Genomic DNA, 27,526 nt, shown 5'->3' with positions numbered 1-27,526 from the left:
GGGAAGATACTTAACCTATCTAAGCACCATCTCACAGCATCAAAGCTGGAATTACAGGAGCAGAAGTATGTATTCTGTTACTTTCCCTACTTATGCAATGTTTAAACATATACAAGCAGTTGCAACTTTCTTTAGGCACTCCTGTACACCGACTCATTAATACAAATATTTTAATCAGCCAATCATGTGGCAGCAACTCAATGCGTAAGAGCACGCAGACATGGTCAAGAAATTCAGTTGTTGTTCGGACCAAGCATCAGAATGGGGAAGGAATGTGATCTAAGTGACTTTAATTGTAGAATGAGTGTTGGTGCCAGACAAGATGGCTCGAGCATCTCTGAATCTGCTGATCTCTTAGGATTTTCTGGCACAACTGTCTCTAGAGTTTGCAGAGAATGGTGCAAAAAAAAACAAAAGAAAACATCAGTGAGTGGTAGTACTGTAGGCAACAATGCCTTGCTAATGAAAGAGGTCAGAGAAGAATGGCTGGACTGAGTCAAGCTGACAGGAAGGTGACAATAACTCAAATAACTATGTGTTACAACTCTGGTGTCCAGGAGAACATCTCTAAAAGAACAACACATCGATCCTTGAAGTGATGGGCTACAGCAGCAGAAGACAACACCAGGTTCCACTCCCATACCTAATAAAGTGGCCACTAAGTGTTTTCTTCAATCAAGGCAAATTTCAAAAGCATATTTCATCAAATATGCATCATAGCATCCCCAATTTAGCACACACTCTGGGGAATCATTTCAGTTAAATGCTTCAAAATGGAAATAAAAACACCTAGAGCTATCACTAGTCCCAAGTTTTTATATAAATATTCATCTCTGAACCTTCAATGTCATGCAATAATCAAAGGTACACACAGCTTATAATGATGATGAATAATAAGATAACGGTCTTTTCATTGACTTTGAAAACTGAACGAAATGTACTTTCCAAATCTGAGTAAATTCTTACCAGCACTTGCTCTTAGAGTATACACTGCCTTGTCCTGTCCTTGATAGAGTCGCATAGCTCATAATTTTTCCAGTAAGATACAGACCATAAGACATAGGAGCAGAAATAGGCCATTTGGCCCATTGAGTCTGGTGGATCCATTTCCCCCCCCTAGCCCTATTCTCATGCCTTCTCCACATGTCCCTTCTTGTCCCGATGAATCAAAAATCTATCAACCTCTGCCTTAAAAGACTTGGCCTCCACAACCACCAGTGGCTGGTTGATGAATTTAGTAGTGTGTTGAGAGCATGAGTTGACAATAGTGCATTTAGTACAGCGAAGGCAACAGAGTAACTGGGACCTCAGTGACTGATAGACAGTGATTGGAAGGCTGGATCAGAAGTGATCGATTAGCAAGAAAAGAGAGTCCTGCACTTCGACAGTGCCTTTTACCTCATATGCAGAATATCCCAAAGGGCTCTGCAGCGAATGAAGTTAGTCACAATTGCTCATCAGAAACTTGTAAAGTCCCATAGTGATCAACCAATCTGCTTTTATGATGTTACTTCGGGAAGAAGTGCTCACCAGGATATCAGAAGACCTCCACCATATTCGGAGGCTTAGGACAGAATATACCTTTGTTAGCATCTTACTCTTAAAGTGCGAACCAGAGGTGAAAGGGCTAACAAGCATTGCTGACACTTTTACTAAGTGACAGAAGGATTAAAATGGTCTTCGACTGGTTGTTATTTTTATCTCTAGGAACAATTTACCACCTGAAACATAAGCATTTTAGCTGTTCTTTTTGACCAAAGAGATTGATAGACATTGCATTACAAAGTTCCATTTGAAGTAATACAATCTTACGTACTGACCATGGTATACTGCAATGAGGAATTATGGCACAAATTTAGGGGTTTGGTTAAAATATTGGAAGAGACTGAGAGCCAGATATAGGTTCAGTACAGAGCAGATAAAATGTCATAAATCAACCAGCAATAATGGAGATTTACCACCTGAACTAATGATAATAAACTTCTAATAATCTGCTACCCGACCACTTAGAAATCCCAGTGGTTTGGCATCTTAGTCACCGGATGACGTTTGCCACACTTCAAATCCAGCTGGCGGGGGCGCCAGTTTCCCCATTCTGTTCCAACTCACCGCAGTACCAGTTCCTATGCTCTCTCAGTATCTTATTTCTGAAGCTCCCTTGAAACTTAAAGCAACAAACAATTTGCTGAAGGAGGTTATCAGGTCTAAAAGCATCTGTGGGAGCAAAAGAATTGATGACATTTCAGGTCAAAACCCTGCATCAATCCTGAGCTCCAGTGGTCTCTTGGTTGCTGTATATTCCAGCATACGATGTGTGTTGACCTTGAAACTTTTGGTTACCAGGAAAGTTGAAACAGCATAACTTTTTTAAAGAAAAATTTAAAATATATTGGATACCAAAAGGAATAATACCTATAAGTCTAGAAAATCATTTGGTTCAGTTCTACAACAAGCCAGATTATCGGAGTTGCACTACAGTACAACACACCATTATCATGGCAGTTACCATGCACCCGTTACTTACAAGCTCCATCCTATGCTTCAGCAATGCAAAATTAAAGATCAACGGGTGTTGTTCATTAGAGAAAAGATATTACTCTGAAAAATGCCAAGATTGACAGAAGCAGGTGAGAACTTACCACTGGAACAGTTTGGTCCTCCCCAGCCTGGTTCACACTGACAAGTATTGGGAGCAACACATCTTCCATGGACACACTTCTCAGCACAGTGAGCTGTTCGTGTCAGACATGCGAGGAAACAAAATGGGAGAGAAAGAAAACTTGAAGTTAGCGACTTGCAACAACAGCTGCAGCCTGTCAGCTCAGATCTGTGCTGCTGCTCGAGGAGTCCGTTCATTTGAACGCAATGGCTTCTGCAGCTTGTTGTGGTCTAACACGTCTCAGCTACAGAGTTTTACACCCTAAGTTCTCAAGTCTAAGTCAGTATTTACAATATTTAATGGGAAGGGAGGGAGGCTGAAGAAAGGTTCAAGGAGAACACCGAGTTCAGATTTCAGAATCAGTTTCATTTATTGATCATATGTGTATTGAAACATGCAGTGAAATGTGTCTCCTCAATGAATCTTAAAGTACTTAAGAGTCATTGATTTTTGAAGTGTAGTCATTGTTGTAATGCGAGAATGGAAAGTTAATTTGATTACTGAAAGACAGAAGGAAAGAATGTAGTAGGGAAGGGGAGGATGAAAGAAAGGAAAATGGGAAAGAAGAAAGGAGATCCAATCGCAGCAATGTTCACACAACATTATATAATGATCTATTTCAAGGCCAGTAGTTGAGGGGTGAAAACTACTCCTGGACTCTGTGGGATAACGCATAGTGCCATGATACCTCCTATGTCCACCTGAGGTTTATTGTCATGGTTTCTATCTCACCTAGACTGGAGATACTCACTTGAGTGGAAGTACTCAATTTTCTGACGTGATAACATGATCTCCAGCTGTTCAGGACCTTTGCCTTGATCATACTCAATGACATCAGGACTGACAGCAAACAATCTTAGTTCATAGCTCTGATTATACAACCATGAAAATTCTGCTTCCAGTTCCTGCAACAAAAATACAACCTCATTCCGAACTCAAGTCTGAGGAGGATAAATTGATTTTCTGAGAACTTCTTTATAAAAAGGATTTAAGTACTTGCATGAAGCCCTGCCAAGTTTTGATCAACATAGTTTAACATGAATCAAATGCTGATAACCCTTGCAAAGTTGCACAACTCAAAAACAAAAATGAGATTCATGTAAATTGTTTTTAAAGCATTTTAGTTGAATGTTATGTGAAAGTGCTGAATTATATGACCATTTTTGCTGATCAATAAAATCCTTGCAGAAATGTTCATGTTAGACATACTAAGGTAATAATATTAATACAGCAAAATTTATATAAAGGTGTTTTTTCATTCAAAAGGAAGTATTACAAAATAATTATGGTGTTGGGCTCCAGATGGCCCTTCCTTATTTAACCCTGCAAACATATGCTTCTATTTCTTATTCCCTCATGTTTATTGGCATGGTAGCATAGTGGTTGGCACAATGCTTTCAATTCCCACTGCTGCCCATAAGGAGTTTGTACATTCACAGAAATGTTCTCAAAGTATCTGAATTAAAGTTCATTTTTACAAATTGGCTAAATAATTGTGGGTGAGGGGGTAAGGAAAATAACATCTAGAGGACAGGATGTGGGGATTCAGCATGTGAAACATTCCCAGAGAATCAATGAGGAGAAAAGGTGATGAGAAGACAAACGGGGCAATGAGGCGACTACTGGAGTAGTTTAAAATCTGTCTGGCAAAGTGGATCTGGAAGTTATGCAAGTGGTCAAACATGTTGGCCATTTGTATAAGATGGTTGGTCACTCGGAAATCAAATACTAGGGTGAAAAGATCTTTACTTGAAATTAGTTTACTTGATCTTTACATCTTTATTTGAAGCTAATAAAAATATGAAACTCATGCTTGCAGGAAGTGATTGAGCTGAATGGCAAAGATGCATTTGAATTGACTTTATTACTGACATCCTTCATATACACGAGGAGTAAAAATCTTTACATTTCGTCTCCATCTAAATGTGCAATTTATAGTAATTTATAATAAATAGTATGTACAACAGGACAGTCAATATAACATAGAAATATAATTGTATCAGCAAGAATTAATCAGTCTAATGGTCTGGTGGAGGAAGCTGTCTCAGAGACTGTTGGTCCTGGGTTTCATGCTGCGGTACTGTTTCCTGGATAGTAGCAGGGGGAACAGTTTGTGGTTGGGCTAACTTGGGTCCACAATGATCTTTTGGGCCCTTTTTGCACACCTGCCTTTGTAAATGTCCTGAATAGTGGGAAGTTCACATGTACAGATGTGCTAGGCTGTCCGCACCACTCTCTACAGAGTCTTGCGATTGAGGGAAGTACAGTTCCCATACCAGGCAGTGATACAGCCAGTCAGGATGCTCTCAATTGTGTCCCTGTAGAAAGTTCTTAGGATTTGGGGGCCCATAACAAACTTGCTCAACCATCTGAGGTGAAAGAGGAACTGTTGTACCTTTTTCACCACACAGCCGGCAGGTACAGACCACGTGAGATCTTCAGTGATGTGGATGCTGAGGAAATTAAAGCTGTTCACCCTCTCAACAGCAGATCCACTGATATCAATAGGGGTTAGCCTGTCTCCATTCCTCCTGTAGTCCACAACCAGCTCCTTTGTTCTTGAAACGTTGAGGGAGAGGTTATTTTCTTGAAACCTCTGCGATTGGGGGCGGGGGGGGGGGGTAACTTGATAAAACCACGAGACAGAAAGGGCTGGAGGGATGCTAACAGGATGAGGTGACAAGGGGTGGGAGGAGCATTTATTGGCATTGACCTGCTGATCTGTTTTGAGATTACAAAACCTTTATAGAATCAGAGAGGGATAGGACAAAGAAGCAGGTCCTTCAGGACATCTGTCAATCAAGCACCTCGTCTTACACTAGTCCATTTTGTTTTCCCTATATTCTGCTCAGCTTTCACTATGCACAACTTGGTAAACTTCCAACCTGCACGGTGTTACAACGAGAGGGGAAACTGGAGCACCCAGAAAAACACATGCAGTCACAGGGAGAAATTTACACAGGCAGCATCAGAGCACAGGCCACAGGAGCTGTCCCTTGACTGACTTACTTACTGTCCATTACACCATTAGTGTATAGGGCAGCAATGAAGGTCCTCCATCTCTGACAGCGTTCAGGGCTTCCTACATCATGTCAGTGGTATCCTCCCGATCTTCGCTACTGTCAGTCGCACAAATCCCGAGTGGAGTCTCAGGAACACTGTCACAAGGATTCTTCATTGCTGCTTCTATAACTATTTTATTTTACCACTCGGGGTTATTAGTCCTGAGCCTAACCTTGGAGGAGCAGTGGATCACCCTTAGTCTAGCCTTTACCCTTTGACCTGTTTGTCGTGGGTGACCCTACCAGGAGCCAAAGCATAAAGCCCTGACTCCAGCCAGCATAGCTCTCTGGGTCATTGCGGCATGCAAGCATCCTAAACCTATGACAAAGCTGTGGTCTTCTTGGAGGCCTGCCCCTTGACACTGAGCTTAAATCAAAAATCTGGGCAGAATGTTCCTCTACATATAAATGCAACAAGAAAAAGTGTTTCTGCAGTGCCAGGCAGGGTTGGGCAGAGAATACAGTGCAATTCACTGAGTCAATATTGCATGGTTATTCTGGAATATTAGTACAATAAACACTGGGATAAACGTTTGCCTCAGTCAGGATGATGATCCAAATATCACTGGGATCAAAATAAGCAAAGCTACAATACTGAGCACTGAACATCATAACTTCTTTATGGTCAGTTATTATTCATATGACAACAATTAAAAGCATTATTTCAAACTGAAGTGTTGTTGAAAATGAATTACTCTCTATAATCAGCAGCCAGAAACAAAAATCAAAGGCTATGGTCTCCAGGATCACATGTTTTAATCGCTTTGTACTTTACTGTAACGTTTGATCAGAAACATACCGAGTCATGGAGTGAAACAAAGGTTGCAGTGTTTTACCGATTTCATGGTACGAGATGTTAAGCACATCTTTTAAAAGGCAAAGGTCCTTAAATTTAAAACTTATCATATTGAGATAGCTTCAGGCTATTACACAATTCGAATCATTTGTAGAAAGAGCGATATAGGTCAGAGCAAGGCTATTCAAGCCGCTGCCTGCACTGGTGCTTTGAAAGAGACCACCTACCACCTGCTTGATCGTTCAAAGTATTCTTCCAAAGTCACTATTGAATTTGTATTCTTTACCTGATCAGTCAATGCATTCCAAATCTTAAAAACACATGCTGCAAGGAGGTTTATCCCCCATCCCTCCTCTGATTTTTCCCGTCAGTCTGATGTGGAATTTCAGGCAGACAGGACTCATCAGCCTTGGTCGGCACCTCATCTGTGACAAGGAAAATTAATCTCAAACTTACGGGGCCTTGCGGCTATACCCACTCATGCGGAAAGCTTCAGGAGCAAACCCTGAAGAAATTCCAGAGCTGGAGCCCCTAAGGCAGTCCTCCATTGAGTTCAACGCTGACTGGAAACTCCTGCAATGCCGCTGGTGACACATTGGATCGGTCTCTGCCGTTCTTTTGGATTCATCGGCTGTGTGGAGAGGGGGAGCCTGATGCATGGGCATTATAACTTGCTCTCCATATTGTTCTGCCCTGGCTTGTGTACTTGCTTGTCTATCATGTAGACAGTACGGATGCAGCATCCATAGTCAACCCCAACCAGTGGAGGGTCTCAAGATATGGAATGTTCCTGCTTCCATTGAAATCCTCTCCTTATCAACGTCATGGCACAATGGGAGGGGTGGGGTGGGGTGGGAAGAAGAGGGAGTGAGGGTAAATTTTGTCCATTCTGCCTGGGCTGGCACTTCCCGTACCTGCACTCAAAGTGTCCTGGCTTTCAGCTCTTCATCTAATTCCCAATCCGCCAGTTCCGATGGAAGCAACCCCAATTCGGTTCCACGTTCCATCTTCCTTTCCTATCAGATTCTATCATCTGCAGCCCTTTGTCAGCTTCATCTATTGCCTCCCAGCCTTCTTCCCAGTATTTCAACTCTTTCCTCCTCAATCTGTCCATCACCCCTCCTCACCTATCACTAGCCAGCTCTTGCCCCACCCCACCTCTCCTCTATCCTTCCAGTGCAGCTGTATGGTCTGAACCTAAACCTGAACTGTTTCCCTCCACAGATCCTGACAGCCCTCCCGACCTCCTCCAATTTTAAACCTATTTTCACATTGGCATTTCTCCACGTTAACCCAAGCTTTTCCTGCAACCTGCTTCCTACGGACTGAAGTACCAATTCAATGGAAAACACTCCGTTTTTGCTTTATTTGGCTTTAAGTCAGGTGTCCACCATTTTCCCAGCTTTTGCATTTCACACAAACGTATGCAGTGAACCAATAATAGTCACTAAAGGGCTGAAGGAAGATAAATCAGCCTGAGTGCTTGCTGCTCTATCAGCTGGTCAGAAGCATTTTGTTTTCTGATTAATAGCTCATCAAACCTGACAGAAAAGAATCAGCTCACATACTGATGTTGTTTCAATCGCCTGAATGTCTTTTTGGTGAAGCAGAGCTGACTGCATGAGAAAGCTACAATACTGTAGGTGCTATGTTTTGTAACTTCAAAACATTAAATTAATTCAAATAAAGGCATGGGGAGTTTGGGAATACAGGTGAAACTTTATTTTACTATAAGCAAGGCACACACATATCACATGGTAGCGCGGTGACATACGCAATTAATGTTTTTTTGCATGTGTAACCTGTAATTAATTATTTAAACCAACTTAATCAAACAGTGTGTGTGTGTGTGTGTATATATACATACACACATACATACATATATATATATATATATATATATATATATATATATACACACACACATATACACATACACACACACACACACACACACACACACACACACACACACACACACACATACACACACACACAATTACTCAAATTGTATTGAATACAGAACAATAGGAAACTGCAAAACTCAGAAGGCAGGGAAGTTCATCACCCAGAATAAATACTGTGATGTGGAGAGAATAGCCTTTTCATTGATTATAGTAAAACAATTAATTATCCCTGATTACAAAAACAAAACTAATCATCAATAGTTTTTAAAATTTAAAAATGACAGAGTTGTCTTCCAATCTGCCTCCCCTCGCCCCACCACACACAAGAATCCAAAGTTCTTCAAGAGTGCTGAAGCGCTTTTGAAACAAAATCTTGCATTACAAGGCACAGAAGGCCACAGACCTAACACGGGCAAATGGGATTAGCTTGCAGGGATGCAATGTCAAGATGAACATTATAGGATGAAGGGCCAATTTCTCTGGCAAACGACTCTTATGACAAATAGAAAACACAGCATTCATTGTGTGTATAAGACCATTAGTTTATAGGAACAGAGTTAGTCCCTTCAGCTCATTGACTCTGCTTTGCCATTCAATCACTGTTCATCTTTCCAACCTCATTCTCCTGCCTTCTGCCCATAACCCTTACCTATCAAAGCCTGCCTTAAATCCATCAGCAACTTGACGCCACAGCGGACTGTGACAATGAATTCCACAGATTCACCACCCTCTGACTGAAGAACTCAGATAATAATAATAATAATTCTTGTAGAATCAGCTGTGATGCCCCATTTGAAAGACAGCACCTCCACACAGTGAAACATTTCCTGATATTTTGTGCTAGATTTTCATATACTACTGGCTGAAGTGAGATTGCTTCCTGGAAAGGTGAAATATTTTGATATGGATATTAAAGTACAACTCAACTAATTTTTCAGCTTTAAAATAGTGAGAATTGTATTCTTTTAGCAATGAACCATGCTCTGGCTTCAGAGTTTTCTGCTCAGATATGATCCCATCAAAATAAATCTGAACAGACTGCATTTTACTTGGACTTCACGATCAGAATTCTGTATTCCCACAATTCCTAATAAAGGATGGCAATTTCAACTCACACAATTCATCTCAGGTCAAGAGTAATTCTATTCCATAAAATCGATTGCCCCATCATTCCCGTAAACTCACTCCAGATTCTACCAACATTGGCCAAGTATCTCACCCACCTGCGGTCTTTGTAATGTGGGAACAAATCAGAGCACTTAGGAGGAAACCCTTATGATTACAGGGAGAATGCACGTAACACGATAGCGTAATGGTCAGTGTGACACTATTACAGTTCAGGCACTCTGGTGTTCAATTCTGGTTCTGTTTTGTATGGAGACTCTGTTCATCCTCCCCGTGGAATACAGGGGCTTTCTCCAGGTCCTCCGGTTCCCTCATATAGTCCAACGACGTACTGGATAGGTTAATTAGTCATTATAAATGTTAGGTTAAGGTTAAATCAGGTTTGTTAGGGGTCGCTGGGGCAGCGTGGCTCAAAGAGCTGCAAGGGCCTACTCCGTGCTGTAGTGGTAAATAACTAAATAAACATATAACCCATAAGGACAGTACAGGAGTCAGGTTTGAACCTGACTCACTGGAATCGAGGCCACAGCTCTACTAACTGTAACATTGTGATGCTCTCGATTCAGAGTAGGTGGTGCAAACAGAGGAGACCGTGGAGATACCTGTTTTCATCGTGTTATGGGTCTCACTCTGATCAGCAGGGAGTCACTCTAGCATAGTGGTTAGCACAACACTTTACAGCACCAGAGAGCCAGGTTCAACTCCTGCCACTGCCTGTAACCGAGTGGGTTACCTCCAATTGCTCTGTTTTCTTCCCTCAGTCCAAAGTGGTACTGGTTGGTAGGTTAATTGGTCATTGTAACTTGGACTGTGATTAGGCTAGGGTTAAACTGGGTGATTGGTGAGTGGCACAGCTCGAAGGACTCAGAAAGGTCTACTCAGTGCTGTACGTCAATAAAAAAAATAATCAATCCAAACAGTTTGCAAATAAATGTGTTACTTACGGACACAGATATCAGAACTTTCATAGAATCCTGGACAGCACTGAGAATGACGGCGGTACATAGTTTTCTCCCCACGTCTGTATGCGGTACGATAGCTTATCCTAAAAGACAAGGACCAAGGTGGGACATTTGGCACTAAAATGGGCATTTTTTTTTGTCCTGAATGTGTTCTTCCTCGTAAAGATTGTGTATAATTTGTTTTGCTCAGGAATGCTGTTTATCTGATGCTTTGTCCCAGGATGCTGCTGCAAGTAAATTTCTCATTGCGCCTGTGCTTCATGTACTTGCACATGTGACAATAGATTCAACTTTGACATTAGTCACACCTTGTCTAATTGGTCATGACTCAAAATGGAAGGAGGATTAAAATAAGCTTTATGTAACCCAAAAATGTAAATATATTGCTGAATCACACTGGATCTAATCCAGCCCTTACTTCTTTGCTGTGAGAAGCAGACCAGAGCTGTGAGTAGGCCTCAGGATGCCGACCACAAGGCCCCACCTCCAAACACTCTGGCATCCTTCCCCAGGAGCCAAGGCTGAGAGCAAAAACTTGGCTTCTTTTAAAGCTGTTAACATCAAGAAACAGTTAAGATCTCCAGAAGGAATGAAAATAATATATTTCATTAATTCTTAAAAGAAAGTTAATTGAAAATCCACTTAAAACATTGAAGTGAATAAAAATATAAATAACTTGCCTAATACCATTTAATTCCCCAAGCCAAGAATCTGCAAGAAAATTAGTGTTCTCAGCCCCACGCTGGGTCCGAATGTCAGCGAATCAGAGAAATGGATTTCCAACCCTGGCATCCCTCACTCAGTTCAGAAAATGACTTTCAGAGACTCTGCAAGTCCAGCGTTTATCTAAGACTGGCTGAATCATGGCCACTCCCTTCAGAACTGCTAGCCACAGTCTGCATACTGTTTTTTATTTTAACTTTCAAAAGTATATTTTATTCATGAAATTCACAATACAAAGTACATTAATTGTTAACGTTCACCATACAAGACAATTTATTCCATACAGGATCAACATTACATTGGTTTGACATCATAGTCTATGAATGAAAAACTCAAGGATCCTTAACCCCATGTTTGAATGTCTAGACATTGCTTTCAGCTGAGAACAACATCAAAAGTTAAATTCTTCTAATGTACATTCCTCTTCTATGTTTGCAGGAACTTTAGAGTCAATATGACCAAATCTCAAATTCATAATTATCATCTTAGTAGCTGTTTAATTCAGGGCAATGAAAATCAGGAGATGTAAACTGGCCATGGGATCAGTGCAGTGTTGGTATACCAGAATGATCATTACCGAGGAGGGGTTACAGAAACCGGAATTACACTCTCTGCACTTAGAGATGATGAGGCTGTATATTGTTTAAAAATAATTAGGTAGAAAGATTGGTCAGGGAGACTCTGCAATAATTCCAAGTCTGAACATGTCTTTCAGAAATAAAGTTATAAAATGTTTCCATTCACAGGGAGTAGGTACACTTACAACTCCGGATTTTAAAACTGTAAAAAATTAAGAGTTATGGGAAAAGCAAGTGTGTGGAGTTAGATCACAGCATAGTTTTGACTCCAGAGAATGATACCGGCTCAAGGGGTCAGATGGAGTGAAGAAAAAACAAGGGGTTAGGGCTTGAAGCTTCTCTGAACAAGCCATTGATAACTTGGCTGTCCATTTGACAAGAACAAGAGAAATTATCAGTGTCAATAGTAGCATTTTCCAGTGGAAATTCCTCAGCTAAGTGGACTTGCCTGCTGCCAGATATGTATATTGGAAATTCATGGACGACTTCATAAAGGAATCAATGAGTATTTTTTTTAAGTTCAACTGGAACTTAAAGAATTTCAGGTTGTATATTGTACACATTCTCTGAGAGTAAATGCAACTATTGATTAAGATATCTGTGAATTAAATTTATTTTTCACTCCTTACATGTAATTACAGTATCTATCAGGTTAAATCTGAGGGAAATTACTAATACTTATATAATAAAAATCTTGTACTTCATTTCTAACACGAAAGGTGGTGAACTATATCTTACCTGTGCCGAGTGCATTTAAACCAGTTCAGAATATCAGTGCAGCTCGTATAGTAAATCTGATCGTATGGGTGGGCATAGGATTCTTGGATAGTCACTGAGTAGCTTGGAAAGACAAGAGTGTTACTTGCAACATGATAATGAATTCACAATCATTGACACAATTCTTTGTTCTTCAAATACTTCTCATCAATTTTTCAAATCAACCTTTCTGGTGATTCAATATGCTCCATCAATCAGAACTAATGTACCATGCGGGGTTTTTCATTCTTTCAGAATGATAATACATGAATTGTTGCATTTCCCATACACAACAATGAACATGCGTTTTTTTATGTCCGATGAGCACGTTGCTAAGTGCATCACACCCCATCCTCATTATTTAGGGGACACCGGCACAGACTTCTCATTGAGAATAAAAAGTAGATTACACTAGGTTTGACCTTGATACCGAGGTTGAATTGACATAAAGTTGTCAATCTCTCTAATTAATATAATGGCTTCTGCATCAGTTTTAGTTTGCTGCAACAAAATGAAACATACAAGTGCTCCTATCCCTAATTGTGACCCATACCAATCCGTGTTCCTGATTCCTTGTGCTCTATCACCCAACTCTGACCATAGAAGCAGCCCATGCTCTAGATCCCAACACCATCCGCAAACCTATTCATGTCCTTGACCCTTGGGTATTCCCGGACCCACCTCCAACCCCATTCACAGAACCAGACTCTGACTCCTTCCAGGAGAATATCTATATTTTTGACCCATAGCATTCCCAAACTTGAACCCAACCGCATGACTTGGCTCAAACTCCTGCCACAAACCACTGATCTTCCAGAAATGAGCCCAAATCGGACTGCTCAGTTGGCCCACATTCAGCACCCCAATTCCAACTGTAAACCTAACTACATTCCCAATCTCCAGAGATCCCAAACATAAACACATCTCCATCCACACAGCCACACTCAGCACCATGACTCTGGCTGCAAGCTTGCTCATGTTTCATACCCTGCTGCTTCTTCCTCCAAGTCCAATGTCAACCACACACCAATACTATCACTGCCAAACTAACTGGTTTGTATATCAATACACTTGGTGTAAATGAATGCACACTATTATTCAGAAGCACATGAGCACCAGGCATACGATAGCACCACCAACTTTAAGCCCCACATTGTGCTGACTTGGAAGTATATCACTGTCCTGCAGGTTGTGAACAAAATCGTGTAATTCCCCACCTAGTTGCACCAAGAGGTCCTTCACTATATAGACAGTATGGAACGAGGAGCTGCCTTACCACTATCAACTTGATGGCAATTAGAAATGGTTATTAAATGCTGGCTTTATCATTACCCCACAACACAGAAAACATAAATAAAGGTGATTTGCTTCCTATTAGTGTAAATAGACCACACTTGATCAGAAAATGTATCTTCAAAAATTGCATATACTGGAAATTTGAAAAGGAAACATAAAAGTACTGGGAATACTCTACAGGTAAAGCAGCTTCTAAGGAAATAGAAGCTGGACCAATGAGTCAGGTTGATGACATTTCATGAAAATTCTGATGATATGTTATCAACCCACTGTACTAATATCTGTTTCTCTCTTCACGGATGCAGCTTGACCTGCTAAAAAAAAATTGTTCTATTACAGGAAGTGAATGAAAACACTCCTTGCTGATGTAAGGGAGGCTTACCTCTCCCAATGGCTGCAGACATTTGGATCCTCGAGATTCAGCAATACCACACTGTGCCAGAGACTCCATGACAAAGTGATGATCAGGGAAGCTCGATGTGATGGGCCTCTCATCCTCTCAGAAGCCAGCCCTGTTTATTTTTGAAAAAAACAGATCATTAATTGCATCGCAAAAACACCTTGAGGTGACAAGTATGCAGAGCAGTACAAATCATGGCACAGCAAACACAGAAAAGCCAAAGTTGTAAAACCAGTACTCCAACTCCATCAAAAGTATAGAGACCCCCTGTTCAGATTGGGAAGCAGATACTCTTTGGAACATTTCAAGGTATAAAGCATCATAAAGGCCTTTTCTCATATCTTTCAGCAACAATTCTTTCTCAACTACAAGTAGTTGGGAATGCAAGCTGAGAGCCACTGGCCATCAAATGAATACTGGGCCAATCAAATATCTAAAGAACTGCAGATGCTGGAAATCTGAAATAAAAACATAGTGCAGAAAGCACTCACTGGGTCAGGCAGCATCTGTGGAGAGAGATACAGTGTTAACTTTTCAGTTCTGAGGCCCTTCATCAAAACAGAGACCATTACTCTCCAATTTGATGTACTACCAGGGTATACTTGAGAATGAAAACAGATGAATTTGAGTCGATACACACACAGAAAAGACAAAAAAGGGGGAAATAGCAACCAAAAGGAAAATTATCGACATCTTTAAAACCTCTAAGAATGAGATGAGATAATTTTACCCATTCTGCCCCATATAACTTAATTGATCAAACTCACTTGATACGTTTGCTAACTTAGCACATTCATTACTAGCAAATGTAATACAACCAACATTCAAATTCAGGAAACGGTTTTAAATGTTGGACAGATAATGAAGCTATCTGAGCAAAGTAATCAGTTGAGTAGCAAGTTCTCATGATTTCTCAATCCAATTTGAACCTACTCACTCTGAATTGTTCATTAAGAACAGTGCACTGTATGACTTTATCAATATTGCTTCAAGAAGCCATGGCCTGCCTTGTCCAAACTTTGCTCTAGTGTTTCCATTGAGATGATATTGATAAGGGAATTCATGTTTTCCTGTGTCCATTGCATCTCAGAGTCCTGCTGGAAGCCGCAGCTTCACTAACAAAATCCATTCAGCCTTGGCAAGAAACACATAGGCAATCCTCAACCTCAATCCTCAGAATGTCAGTATTCTGGAACCCAACTCTGTGGTGTAGAGTCACCATGATTCTAGAAATACGCCCAAATTTTGTTGCAGATTTTTTACCCTAATTTTGAGAAATATCTTACAACTAAGTTTTTTTAAACAAAATTAAACATTCAATACCCCAAAGAAAACATTTTACAAAGCTTTCTTTATTCTGATTTTGAGGTCCAACTTGTGCTTTCAATATGCAAGAATTGGCAGGGATTAACCATAAACCATGAAAGCAATGCTCCTGTGGTTTATAAGAGTATTAGATGTTATTGCTTTTATATCTGAGAGTGACAAAAAATTCAAAAACCTCTTCTAAATGTTTAAAGTGCTTTAAAAAAATCTGACAGGATTGCTCTTTAGCTAAAAATAATCTTTTACACATGAGTGATCAAAGAAATTCTCTACTTAATGAATCAATTAGAGAAGCCCTTCCTAAAATTATAACTAAAAATAAATATTTTATAAATATACTCATTTTCTTTTCACATGCAAAATTGTTTTAAAGGGTTGTCAGATGAACTCCAAATTTTCTCTAGCACTGGGACTAGAAAGTTTTTAGTGATATTAGAATGCCACCAAATACCCACTGAGGCTTTAGCCCAGTAATATTTTTTCCCAGAAGACACAAGAAACTGCAGACACTGGAATATGGAGCAATGAATCGATTGCTGGAAGAACTCAGAAAGTCGACCACATCCGAGGGAGGAAAGGAATTGTTGACAATTTCGGTCACAATCCTGCATCAGGACCGAGAGTAGAAAAGGGAGATGGCAGGCATAAAACAGAAAGGAAGTGGTGAGACAGGGGTTCCACGTAAATGGCAGACCAAGGCAGAGTGCAAGAACAATGTGCCAGGTTAGGGGAGGGGGAAATTGGAAGAGAAGAGCAAATTCATGATAGTTGGAGGCAAAGCAAGGGGAAGAAGAGAGGCAGATGGAGCAGGCTGGGGGGTGGAGGAATGGAATGTTGCAGACAGCTGCTAAATAGAGATAAGCAGAACACAAAAGGCTACTAGTGCTGGAGTCTGATACGTAAAGGAAGTGCCAATAGAAAGTACAGTATAGGAGGAGTGGTGAGGTGCAGATAGAACCAGAATATGATAGGGAGGAGGGTGGGGGAGCTTGAGGATCAACTGTGTGTGTAGTTGATGGATGAAACCAGGGGGTGAGGGATTTGTGTGATGTAGCTGAGGGGATGGGCACAGAAGTGGGAGGTGCAGGACAATTGGAAGAAAAAGTAGGAGGGGGCAGAAGTGAAAAGGAACCCTTGAAGGAAGGGTTACCTAATTCAAGAACTAAAAGTACTCATACCATTGGGAATAAGTTGTTGCCACATGCCTTTGAGGTGTTGCTGCTGTATTCTTTCTCAGGTTTTTAAATATTTGGACCGTAAGACATAGGAGCAGAATTAGATCATTCAACCCTTCAAGTCTGCTCATACATTCCTTCCTGACTGATTATTATCCCTTTCAACCCCAATCTCATGCCTTCTCCCTGCATCCTTTGGCACTCTAACTAATCAAGAACCTTCAACTTTAAATATACTGAATGACTTAGCCTCCGCACCCAACCTTAGTAATGAATTCCATAGATTCATCCACCCACTGGCTTAAGAAATTCCTCCTCATCACTGTTCTAAATGGACATTCCACTATTCTGAGGCTGTGTCCTCTGGTCCAAAACCCAGCCGCTATTGGAAACATCTTCTCCATATCCACGCTATCTAGGGTTTTCTATGTTCAATTGGTTTCAATGAAATCCTCTCTCATTCTTTTAAACTCCAGCAAGTACAGGCCAAGAGCCATTAAACACTCCTCTTAAGTTAACACTTTCATTCCCAGAATCATTCTCGTGAACCACCTCTGGACACACTCCAATGTCAATACCTGTTTTTAGACAAGGGGCTCAAAAGTGCTCACAATACTACAGGTGTGGTCTGATCAATGCCTTTTAAAGCCTCAGCTCTTATTTCCATCTCCAACCCTGCAACCAGTGAGGATGCAAGTGTTCTTCTGAGGCCCTCAGTTGGTCAAGGTTGACCATGGATATTGTGTCCCAGCTCTACATGATACACAGCCTGGGCAGTACGATAGGGAGAGCAAGCTGTTGCCCACGAAGCAGGCTGCTCCTCTCCATTCAGCTGATGAATCAAAAGGAACAACAGAAAGCAGCACCAACACAGGAAACACAGAAACATAGAAAACCTACAGCACAATACAGGCCCTTCAGCCCACAAAGTTGTGCCAAACATGTCCCTACCTTAGAAATTACTAGGGTTACCCATAGCCCTCGATTTTTCTAAGCTTCATGTACCTATCTAAAAGTCTCTTATAAGACCCTATTGTATCCGCCTCCACCACCGTTGCCAGCAGCCCATTCCATGCAATCACCATTCTCTACGTAAAAAACTTACCCCTGACATCTCCTCTGTACCTACTCCCCAGCACCTTAAAACCTGTGTCCTCTTGTGGCAACCATTTCAGCCCTCTAACTATCCTCACAATCAATGCCTCTCATCACTTTATACACCTCTATCAGATCACCTCTCATCCTCAGTTGCTCCAAGGCCGAGTTCACTCAACCTATTCTCAAAAGACATTCTCCCCAAGCCAGGCAACATCCTTGTAAATCTCCTCTGCACCCTTTCTATGGTTTCCACATCCTTCCTATAGTGAGGTGACCAGAACTGAGCACAGTACTCCAAGTGGGGTCTGACCAGGGTCCTATATAGCTGCAACATTACCTCTCGGCTCCTAAATTCAATTCCACAATTGATGAAGGCCAATACACCGTATGCCTTCTTAACCACAGAGTTAACCTGCGCAGCAGCTTTGAGTGTCCTATGGACTCAGACCACAAGATCCCTCTGATCCTCCACACTGCCAAGAGTCTTACCATAAGTACTATATTCTGCCAGCATATTTGACCTACCAAAATGAACCACCTCACACTTATCTGGGTTGAACTTCCATCTGTCACTTGTCAGCCCAGTTTTGTATCCTATCAATGTCCCGCTGTAACCTCTGACAGCCCTCCACACTATCCACAACACCTCCAACCTTTGTGTCATCAGCAAACTTACTATCCCATCCCTCCACTTCCTCATCCAGGTCATTTATAAAAATCACGAAAAGTAAGGGTCCCAGAACAGATCCCTGAGGCACACCACTGGTCACCGACCTCCATGCAGAATATGACCAGTCTACAACCACTCTGCCTTTTGTGGGCAAGCCAGTTCTGGATCCACAAACCAATATCCCCTTGGATCCCATGCCTCCTTACTTTCTCAATAAGCCTTGCATGGGATACCTTGTCAAATGCCTTGCTGAAATCCATATACATTACATCTACTGCTCTACCTTCATCAGTGTGTTTAGTCATATCCTCAAAAAATTCAATCAGGCTCGTAAGGCACGACCTGTCCTTTACAAAGCCATGCTGACTACTCCTAATCATATTGTACCTCTCCAAAAGTTCATAAATCCTGCCTCTCATGATCTCTCCATCAATTTACTAACCACTGAAGTAAGACTCACTGCTCTACAATTTTCTGGGCTATCTCTACTCCTTCTTGAAAAAGGGAACAACATCTGCAACCTTCCGATCCTCCAGAACCTCTCCCGTCCCCATTGATGATGCAAAGATCATCGCCAGAGGCTCAGCAATCTCCTCCCTCACCTCCCACAGTAGCCTGGGGTACATCTCAGGCTGTCCCAGCAACTTATCCAACTTGATGCTTTCCAAAAGCTCCAGCACATCCTCTTTCTTAATATCTGCATGCTCAAGCTTTTCAGTTTGCTGCAAGTCATCACTACAATTACCAAGATCCTTTTCCATAGTGAATACTGAAGTAAAGTATTCATTAAGTACCTCTGCTATCTCCTCTGGTTCCATACACACTTTCCCTCTGTCGCTCTTGATAGTCTTCACTCTTCACATCTTATGCTCTTGCTCTTCACATACTTGTAGAATGTCTTGGAGCTTTCCTTAATCCTGTCAGCCAAGGCCTTCTCATGGCCCCTTCTGGCTCTCCTAATTTCCTTCTTAAGCTCCTTCCTGTTAGCCTTATAATCTTCTAGATCTCTAACATTACCTAGCTCTCTGAACCTCTCATAAGTTTTTCTTTTCTTGGCTAGATTTACTACATCCTTTGTACACCACAGTTCCTGTGCCCTACCATAACTTCCCTGTCTCATTGGAACGTACCTGTGCAGAACTCCACACAAATATCCCCTGGACATTTGCCACATTCCTTCTGTACCTTTCCCTGAGAACATCTGTTCCCAATTTAAGCTTCCAAGTTCCTGCCTGGTAGCCTCATAATTCCCTTTACTCCAATTTGCAAGTCAGCATTGAACTCAATGTAGGACTGCCTTAGGGACTCCAGCTCTGGATTTTTCCTTGGAGTTTACTCCCAAAGCCTTCCCATGAGTGGGTTACATCACAAGGCAACAGAGGTTTGAGGCCAGAGTTTTTCTTCTACTAGATGAGCTGCCAACCACGGCCGATGAGCCCCATCAGCCCAAAGAGTCCGGTTTTAAGGCAACAGTAACCTGCCTTTTCCTCTTCTTCTGTCAGTAAAAATGGTTCTGCTGTGCTTAATAGCTAAGCCATTCATGAAAGTCAGGACCTGGACTTGGTTGTCAGGCTATTTGAGATGCACACATTGGGAGCATTCAACAGGTAGTGGGAGCTTATCCTCACTTCCAACCCTGGCTACGACAACCTTAAGGAACCAGTGTTCCTCCGACTCAGGTGCCCTTGAAATTAGGGTTCTAACATTTCTACATTATTGCTGTATGCTCTTAACAAGGTCCACATTCTGGAAAACAACAACAACATGCTGAAATCGGAAAAAAAATACAGACGATTTGCTCCACTGTGTGGTTGAACTGAGGCCGAGTCTCTGGGTCTGCTGCAGGTTTCACGTCAATGGACTCCCTTTTAATCTGATTGCTATTGTTTGATATTAATGTTTACATGGACACAGACACGGACACTTGTTTTTTTTTAAACTAGGTTCTTTTGGGTTTCTTGTTTTGGGGCTGCCAGGAAGGAGATGAATCTCAGGGCTGTACGATGTATACATACTTTGATAATAAAGATACTTTGAAAATGATGAGTAGAAGCAGGGTATGCGTCAACTGTTGAGATAAAAGGAGGGTTGATGGTCTTCATTAGAAGTGTAAATGTGAAAGGGGTAAAGGTGCATTTTAAGTTGCAGAGTGCAGAGAGGAGGAATGGAGAAGTATCTAATTAAAAAAAAACAGGTTGAAGAGCAACACTCAGAGCATTATTGTGTTAACTGGACATTCTTGGTCTCCACCATGCCAATGAGAGCTGATATAACTGGAGAGTGCGTAAATCAGTGTAGCAGAAAGAAAGCTGTGCCAGGAATGTGACATGCGGAACACAGCTGCCGCTGAAAATCTGAAAAGAGAGAACAATGGTAGCGCTCAACAAATGAGGCCGCATCTGTGGAGAGAGGAAATGCTGACCGTACATCAGAACTGGCCAATTCTGGCACAAGCAGGAAAAGCTGGTTATCTGAAATTACTGAATTCATTACTAAGACCCAAGAGCTGCAATTTGTCCAAGTGGACAAAGAGGTGTTCATATTCAAAAAGGTGTTCACATGTCATGAAATTGGTTGTTTTGCAGCAGCAGTACAGTGCAATACGTTGATGTTACTATAAATTACAACATACTTAAATATGTGAAAAGACGACAAAATAGTGAGAGAGAGTTCATGGACTGTTAAGAAATCTGATGGCAGAGGGGAGACACTTATTCTCTCCATGAATGCTGCCTTACCTGCAATGTATTGGCAGTGTTCGGTCTTAATTCCTGAATTCTAGAGTTCCACACCTAAATATCTCCACTTCTCTCTATTTGTTCAAAGTGATCTTTAACATTAACCAACTGATGATATTCCCAGTTGAATAGATACAGTAAATATCTGAAAGATCACAGAATTGAGACTATGGAGAATTGGCAGAGGTGGAATTGAGACCAGTATATATCAGCCATCATCACATGTATGGTGGGGGGGAGGGGGGAGTTTGAGGCTTGGGGCCAAGTGACCTGGTTTTGCTCCTGTCTTGTATACTTGTTTTAATGTATCAGGCCACTATTACTGGATTGAATGTTCTGTTAGAATATGACAACCATTGTTTTATCGGGTGTCTCTCTAAACTTCATGTTCAAACATAGAGGAAAGCACGGGATGAGGAATCAGTACATCCGGAAAAGATGAGTGTTAGAATTGGCAGGTATAGTGATATGTAACTGAAACAAATTTTCAACCAAAACGAAGACATTTCCATATACTGTATATATTCACTTTTTTCATTGCAGTCCATAGTGCAAGATCAAACTGCCAATGAATAAAACTATATAGTTTAATTTTTTTTAATATATCAGACACACTTGATACATGGGGTCTAGTAAAAATGAAGCTGATGAGTTTGTAAAAATTTTAAGTGAGTTAAATATTTACAAATCACAACTTTCCAGGTGAGTTTTTAAACTCTTTAAATGATCACCTCATACCCTTGAGTAGCAGAAGGTGACACAGAGTTATGTATGAGTTACACATAAGAACATTTACACAATTCCTAAAAGTAGATGCCAAACTAATGTATTTTTGCATCTATAAAATTTGTACTTGCTGCACATCAATCACGTATCACTGCTTCAAAGTGTTTGTCTTGCTATCGGTGCAAAATACTCCACAAAAATGCCAGGATACAGAATGACTGGGAGTTTTCTTTTTTAATTGACTTGGACTCAGTTATTTTCCCTCCAAAGCTATTGCATTAATCTCATTTAACAGCCAGTTAACAGCATCTCGAGCTGCCTACTAAACTATTCCATGTTAAACATAACTTCAGTAGCAGCTGGGCACTGTCACACCATCAAACCAGAACCTGGAGCATACCATGGGAAATAATCTCTTCCAGGTTAAGAGAGAAAATTAGCATGATTGCCCAAAGCATGGTAAAAGATCACAGAAACTGGAGAGTAATTGTTTGTGGAAATTCTATGATCTTCAACAGTGAGCAGTTTCAAGTTTCTGGGTGTCAACATCTCAGAGCCCTGCCTATCGATGCAACTACAAAGAAGGCATGAGAGTGGCTATATTTCATTAGGAGTTTGAGGAGATTTGGCATGTCACTAAAGACACTCGCAAATTTCTACAGGTGAATCATGGAGAGCAATCTAACTGGCTGCATCACCATCTGACAGTGGGGGAACAGAATTGAAATAAGCTGCAGAAAATTGCACACTTTGTCAGCTCCATCATGGGCACTAGCCTCTGTAGTACCAAGGACATCTTCAAGGAGTGATACCTCAAAAAGAGGATTCAGTCTTCTACTAGTTATTTTCACCAAAGTTCAAATATCTGGGGTGCAGATACATCTAACCAGGTATCACTGATTTGCCTTATAATACATAACAACCAAACAATATCCATTCAGAATCCTCCTAGTTCCTATTAGAACTGCCTGCCTGCTGTATTACAAGCACAGATTACAGAGATCAATAGGCATTGTGTAGCGTTTAAGTTTTGGGGTTCGTGCAGAATGGTGGTGCTGAGATTAGTTATGATATTATTGAATGGTGAAATGTCCAACAGGGTTCAAATAGTCTACTCTCCTCTCTATAGTTATCCAGTGACCTCAAGTCATAGAAACCTACAGCATAATACAGGCCTTTCGGCCCACAGTGCTGTACCGAACATGTACTTACTTTAGAAATTACCTAGGATTACCCAGAGCCCTTTATTTTCCTAAGCTCCATGTACCTATCCAGGAGTCTCTTACAAGACCCTTTCATACCTGCCTCCACCACCATTGCCGGCAGCCCATTCCATGCACTCACCACTCTGTGTAAAAAAACCACCCCTGACATCTCCTCTGTACCTACTCCCAAGCACCTTAAAACTATGCCTTCTTGTACTAGCCATTCCAACCCTGGGAAAAAGCCTCTGACTATCAACATGATCAATGCCTCTCATCATCTTATACACATCTATCAGGTCACCTCTCATCCTCCGTCGTTCCAAGGAGAGAAGGCCAAGTTCACTCAACCTATACTCATAAGGCATGCTCCCCAATCCAGGCAACATCCTTGTAAATCTCCTCTGCACCCTTTCTATGGTTTCTACATCCTTCCTATAGTGAGGCGACCTGAGCTGAGCACAGTACTCCAAGCGGGGTCTGACCAGGGTCCTATATAGCTGCAGCATTACCTATCGGCTCCTAAACTTTTGAAGGCTCCTAAACTTCATGATTGAAGGCTAATACAACATATGCTTTCTTAACCACAGAGTCAACCTACGCAGCAGCTATGAGTGTCCTATGGACTCGGACCCCAAGATCCCTCTGATCCTCCACACTGTCAAGAGTCCTACCATTAATACTATATTCTGCCATCATACTTGACCTACCAAAATGAACCACCTCACCTTATCTGGGTTGAACTCCATCTGCCACTTCTCAACTCAGTTTAGCATTCTATCAATGTTTCGCTGTTACCTCTGACAGCCCTCCACACTATCCACAACACCTACAACCTTCATGTCATCAGCAAATTTACTAACCCATCCCTCCACTTCTTCATCCAAGTCATTTATAAAAATCAAAAGAAAAGCAGGGGTCCCAGAACAGATCCCCGAGGCAAACCTTTCTCTAGTTTCCACATCCTTCCTGTGGGGAGGTGACCAGAACTAAGCACAGTACTCCAAGTTCCTCCAGTATAAAGTGAAGCTAATTCTTAAAATGGTCTCTGTGATAAAGGACATTGATATACATTATTTAACAAGAATGTACAGTAACGTGGAACTCTCCTCTCCTTACTGTATTTTGGTAGAAAAATGTTCCTGCTTTGGATGAAAACAATAGAATAATATTTGATGTTGAGCTGATCAGAGGAATGGTAAAGAAGCTCATGTGGATCACAAAGTCCAGCTGGACCAGTTAAAGAAAGACTCGACTTTCTTGCCATCTCTGTGTTTCACAGCCAAGTTGAGATAGTAGTTAAGAAAATGCAGCAGACAATTTATACACTGCAAGATTACACAAACAGTAACATGATAATGTGCAGCAAATTAGTTCTAAATGACATTAATCAAGGTTACTGATTTGGATTAACATCTCACTCAAGATACAGTTCCCCTGATAATGCACCACTGCACCAGGATGTTTGGCTGGATTCTAATGGTAACATTTCTGAAGTAACCTGAAACTACTGCCCTCTGACCAAAGATTATGAAGTCAGAGCTGAGACAATTAGCCTGCCTTTGTGATGTGAAATTCTACCAAGTGTTGCATTAATTTAGAAATAGTGATTGCTGCAATGGCTCAGAAAAGAACTAAAAATTAAATCTGATTCCAGATGCTGAACAAGCTCAATTTTTCTTGAGTCCTGCAGAACAGTCTCAGCTAGAAAGGGTGACTGTACTCTTTCATAAATGCTGCCTGGCCTGCTGAGTTCCTCCAGCATTTTGTGTGTGTTACATTAAATATTGGTTATTTTCCGTTTTTCACTCCAAATTTCTAACTTGGCTTTTGCTTAGCTCACTGTTCTACTCTCTCTACACCCACGGTTATGTGGCTAGGCACAGCCCAAATGCCATCTTAAATTTGTCGATAAACCAACTATTGTTGGCAGAGTTTCAGATAGAGATGAGGTGGCATATATGAGTGAGATAGATCAGCGGGTTGAGTGGTGTCACATTAAGAACCTTGCATTCAATGTCAGTAAGACCAAGGAGTTGATTTTGGACTTCTGGAAGGGGAAGTCAAGGGAATATACACCAATCCTGATCAAGGGATTAACAGTGGAAAGGGTGAGCAGTTTCAAGTTCCTGAGTGTCCACATCTCTAAGGATCTATACTAGGCTCAACATATTAATTAAATTATAAAGAAGGCATGACAGTGGCTATACTGTATTTCATTAGGAGGCTGAGGAGACTTGTTATATCTCCAAAGACTCTCTCAAATTTTTACAGATGTACAGTGGAGATCACTATCTGGTTGCATCACCGTCAGGTTTGGAGAAGCCACTGAACAGGATTAGAAAAAGCTGCAGGAAGTTGCAAATTCAGCCAGTTCCATCATGGGCACTAGCCTCCAGAGCATCCTGGACACCTTTGGAAGGTGATGATTCAGAAAGGTGGCATTCATCAATAAGAACCCCCATCACCCAGGACATGCCTTCTTACTGCTACCATCAAGGTGGTGGTACAGGAGCGGAAGACATACATTCAACAATTCAGGAACAGCTTCTTCCCCACTGCCATCCAATTTCTAAATGGACAATGAACTACCTCACTATTTTTTTGCTCTCTTTTTTCATTACTTATTTAACTTTTTAATATATACTACACTTCTTATTGTAATTTATAGGCTTTCACAATGTATGTCAGTGATATTAAACCCGATTCTGATTTCCAACACATTGTAATCTGTCTTTACCAACATATCCTACAATATTCAACAATATTCTCCAACAATGACTCACTGCCCGTCTTGGGAAGATTGGAACTCTTTATAAAGTCTAAAACAATCAGCTAGCAAGATCGATTTTGAAAACTGTTTGAGTTTCTGTAGGAATATGTTCCGTCTTTTATCATTCATTGAGTAAAGTATTTCTCAACTTCTGAATTGTCCATACCTACTTTAAGGTCATACTCCACCTCCTACACTTCCCACATCCTGCACTTTCTACACAAAGAAATATTTTCTATCTGCTTTCTCAATTTCATTCAACATCCTTACAAAAACATATGAAATTATGCCTTAAATGCTTCACATCGAGAGAAAATGCCTACACTTGGAGCTGCAGTCACATTAGGACCACGTGCTCCAAGCAATTCCTGCTCAACTGTTTGGTACATTGATTTTTTTTTCATGACAACTTTTTAAATTGACAGTCTTCAATCCCACATAAGCAATGTCCTTTACTGAGAATTTCAGGGGTCCTCAAACTATACAGAGATCCATTCTCTAGAATTGTCCATAAACTGGATTTCCTTTTAAATAGAAAACAAACAACTCCCCTCCCCCCCAACAAAGATCATTAAGTGAAATGTTTCACCTTGATATTTCTTAAGAGCTGATTTGCAAAAGGTAGATTGTGGAATTTCACTGGTTCTGGTTCTGGTCGTTGACGTTAGTTACTACTTCTAGGCGATTTTTGAATCAGGGCAGCCTGCAGATAATGAACACTGAGCTGAACTGAACTTGGTTTTGTGCTTTATATTCTCTGTTTTTCCACTTCTTTTTTGTAGCTGTTTGTACAAATTTTTTTTTGCACATGGGGAGAGGGTGGTTTGATGTTTTTCTTTGAACGGGTTGGCTGCATGGCCCTTTATTTCGTGAAAGTCTGTGGGGAAGGTAAATTTCAGGGCTGGATACTCTGTACATACTTCGATAATCAACGTGCTTTGACTTTGATAGCAAACCTGATTCTGATTCCGGATTGTCATTATAGGTGGTGGGAGTGTAGTGAACTACGTGTGCCTGCCTGGACACGCCCCCTGCTGACTGCTCCTGTGGCTCCTCCCACAGACCCCTGTATAAAGGCGATCTGAGGCCTGATCTTCGGCCTCAGTCTCCAGGATGTAATATGGTGGTCACTCACTGCTTGTTCCTTCTTCCAGTCAATAAAAGCCGATATCTGGCCTTACATCTCAGAGTGATTTATTGATGGTGCATCAGGGAGTGAATGGTAACAACCGTTTGTCTGAAGCAGCCAGGTAGTGACAGGATGGGGATGGGATTGAACAACAAAAAGCAATTGGCAGTTTAGTAAAAGAAAGCATGTGCTAACAAAAGTAGATTTGGTTCATGTTTGATATTACGAGAAGGCATTCACTGTTTCAATGGGTGATCTCTCTTGTGCATCCCAATGAAGAGATCCAAGTACTACACCTGAGATTATTGTCTGGGAGAATTTGCGTAAAGTCAGATTTTTTATGACAGGTCTCCTATAACCCCAAGAACAAATAGCTGCTTTGAGTATGCAGAATTTGTCCTTATTAGAGTTGCTCTCATCTGTCA

General features: G+C 41.1%; 1 protein-coding gene across 1 annotated transcript in view; it reads right to left on the bottom strand.

Moving 5' to 3' along the window:
- megf10 (multiple EGF-like-domains 10) overlaps positions 1–27,526 on the bottom strand; it is a 176,877-nt gene that overhangs the window by 122,208 nt on the left and 27,143 nt on the right. Inside the window, exons 2-5 of the mRNA XM_059973847.1 lie at positions 14,247–14,376; positions 12,551–12,652; positions 10,494–10,594; positions 2,640–2,732 (exon numbers count right to left, since the gene is read on the bottom strand). Of these exons, the coding sequence (XP_059829830.1) occupies positions 2,640–2,732; positions 10,494–10,594; positions 12,551–12,652; positions 14,247–14,359 (409 nt within the window). The 5' untranslated portion in view covers positions 14,360–14,376. The remainder of the gene's footprint in view (positions 1–2,639; positions 2,733–10,493; positions 10,595–12,550; positions 12,653–14,246; positions 14,377–27,526) is intronic.

The sequence above is a fragment of the Hypanus sabinus genome, chromosome 7, assembly GCF_030144855.1.
Source record: "Hypanus sabinus isolate sHypSab1 chromosome 7, sHypSab1.hap1, whole genome shotgun sequence".
NCBI classification, from domain to species: Eukaryota; Metazoa; Chordata; class Chondrichthyes; order Myliobatiformes; family Dasyatidae; genus Hypanus; species Hypanus sabinus.
This window is presented reverse-complemented; position numbering and strand designations above follow the sequence as displayed.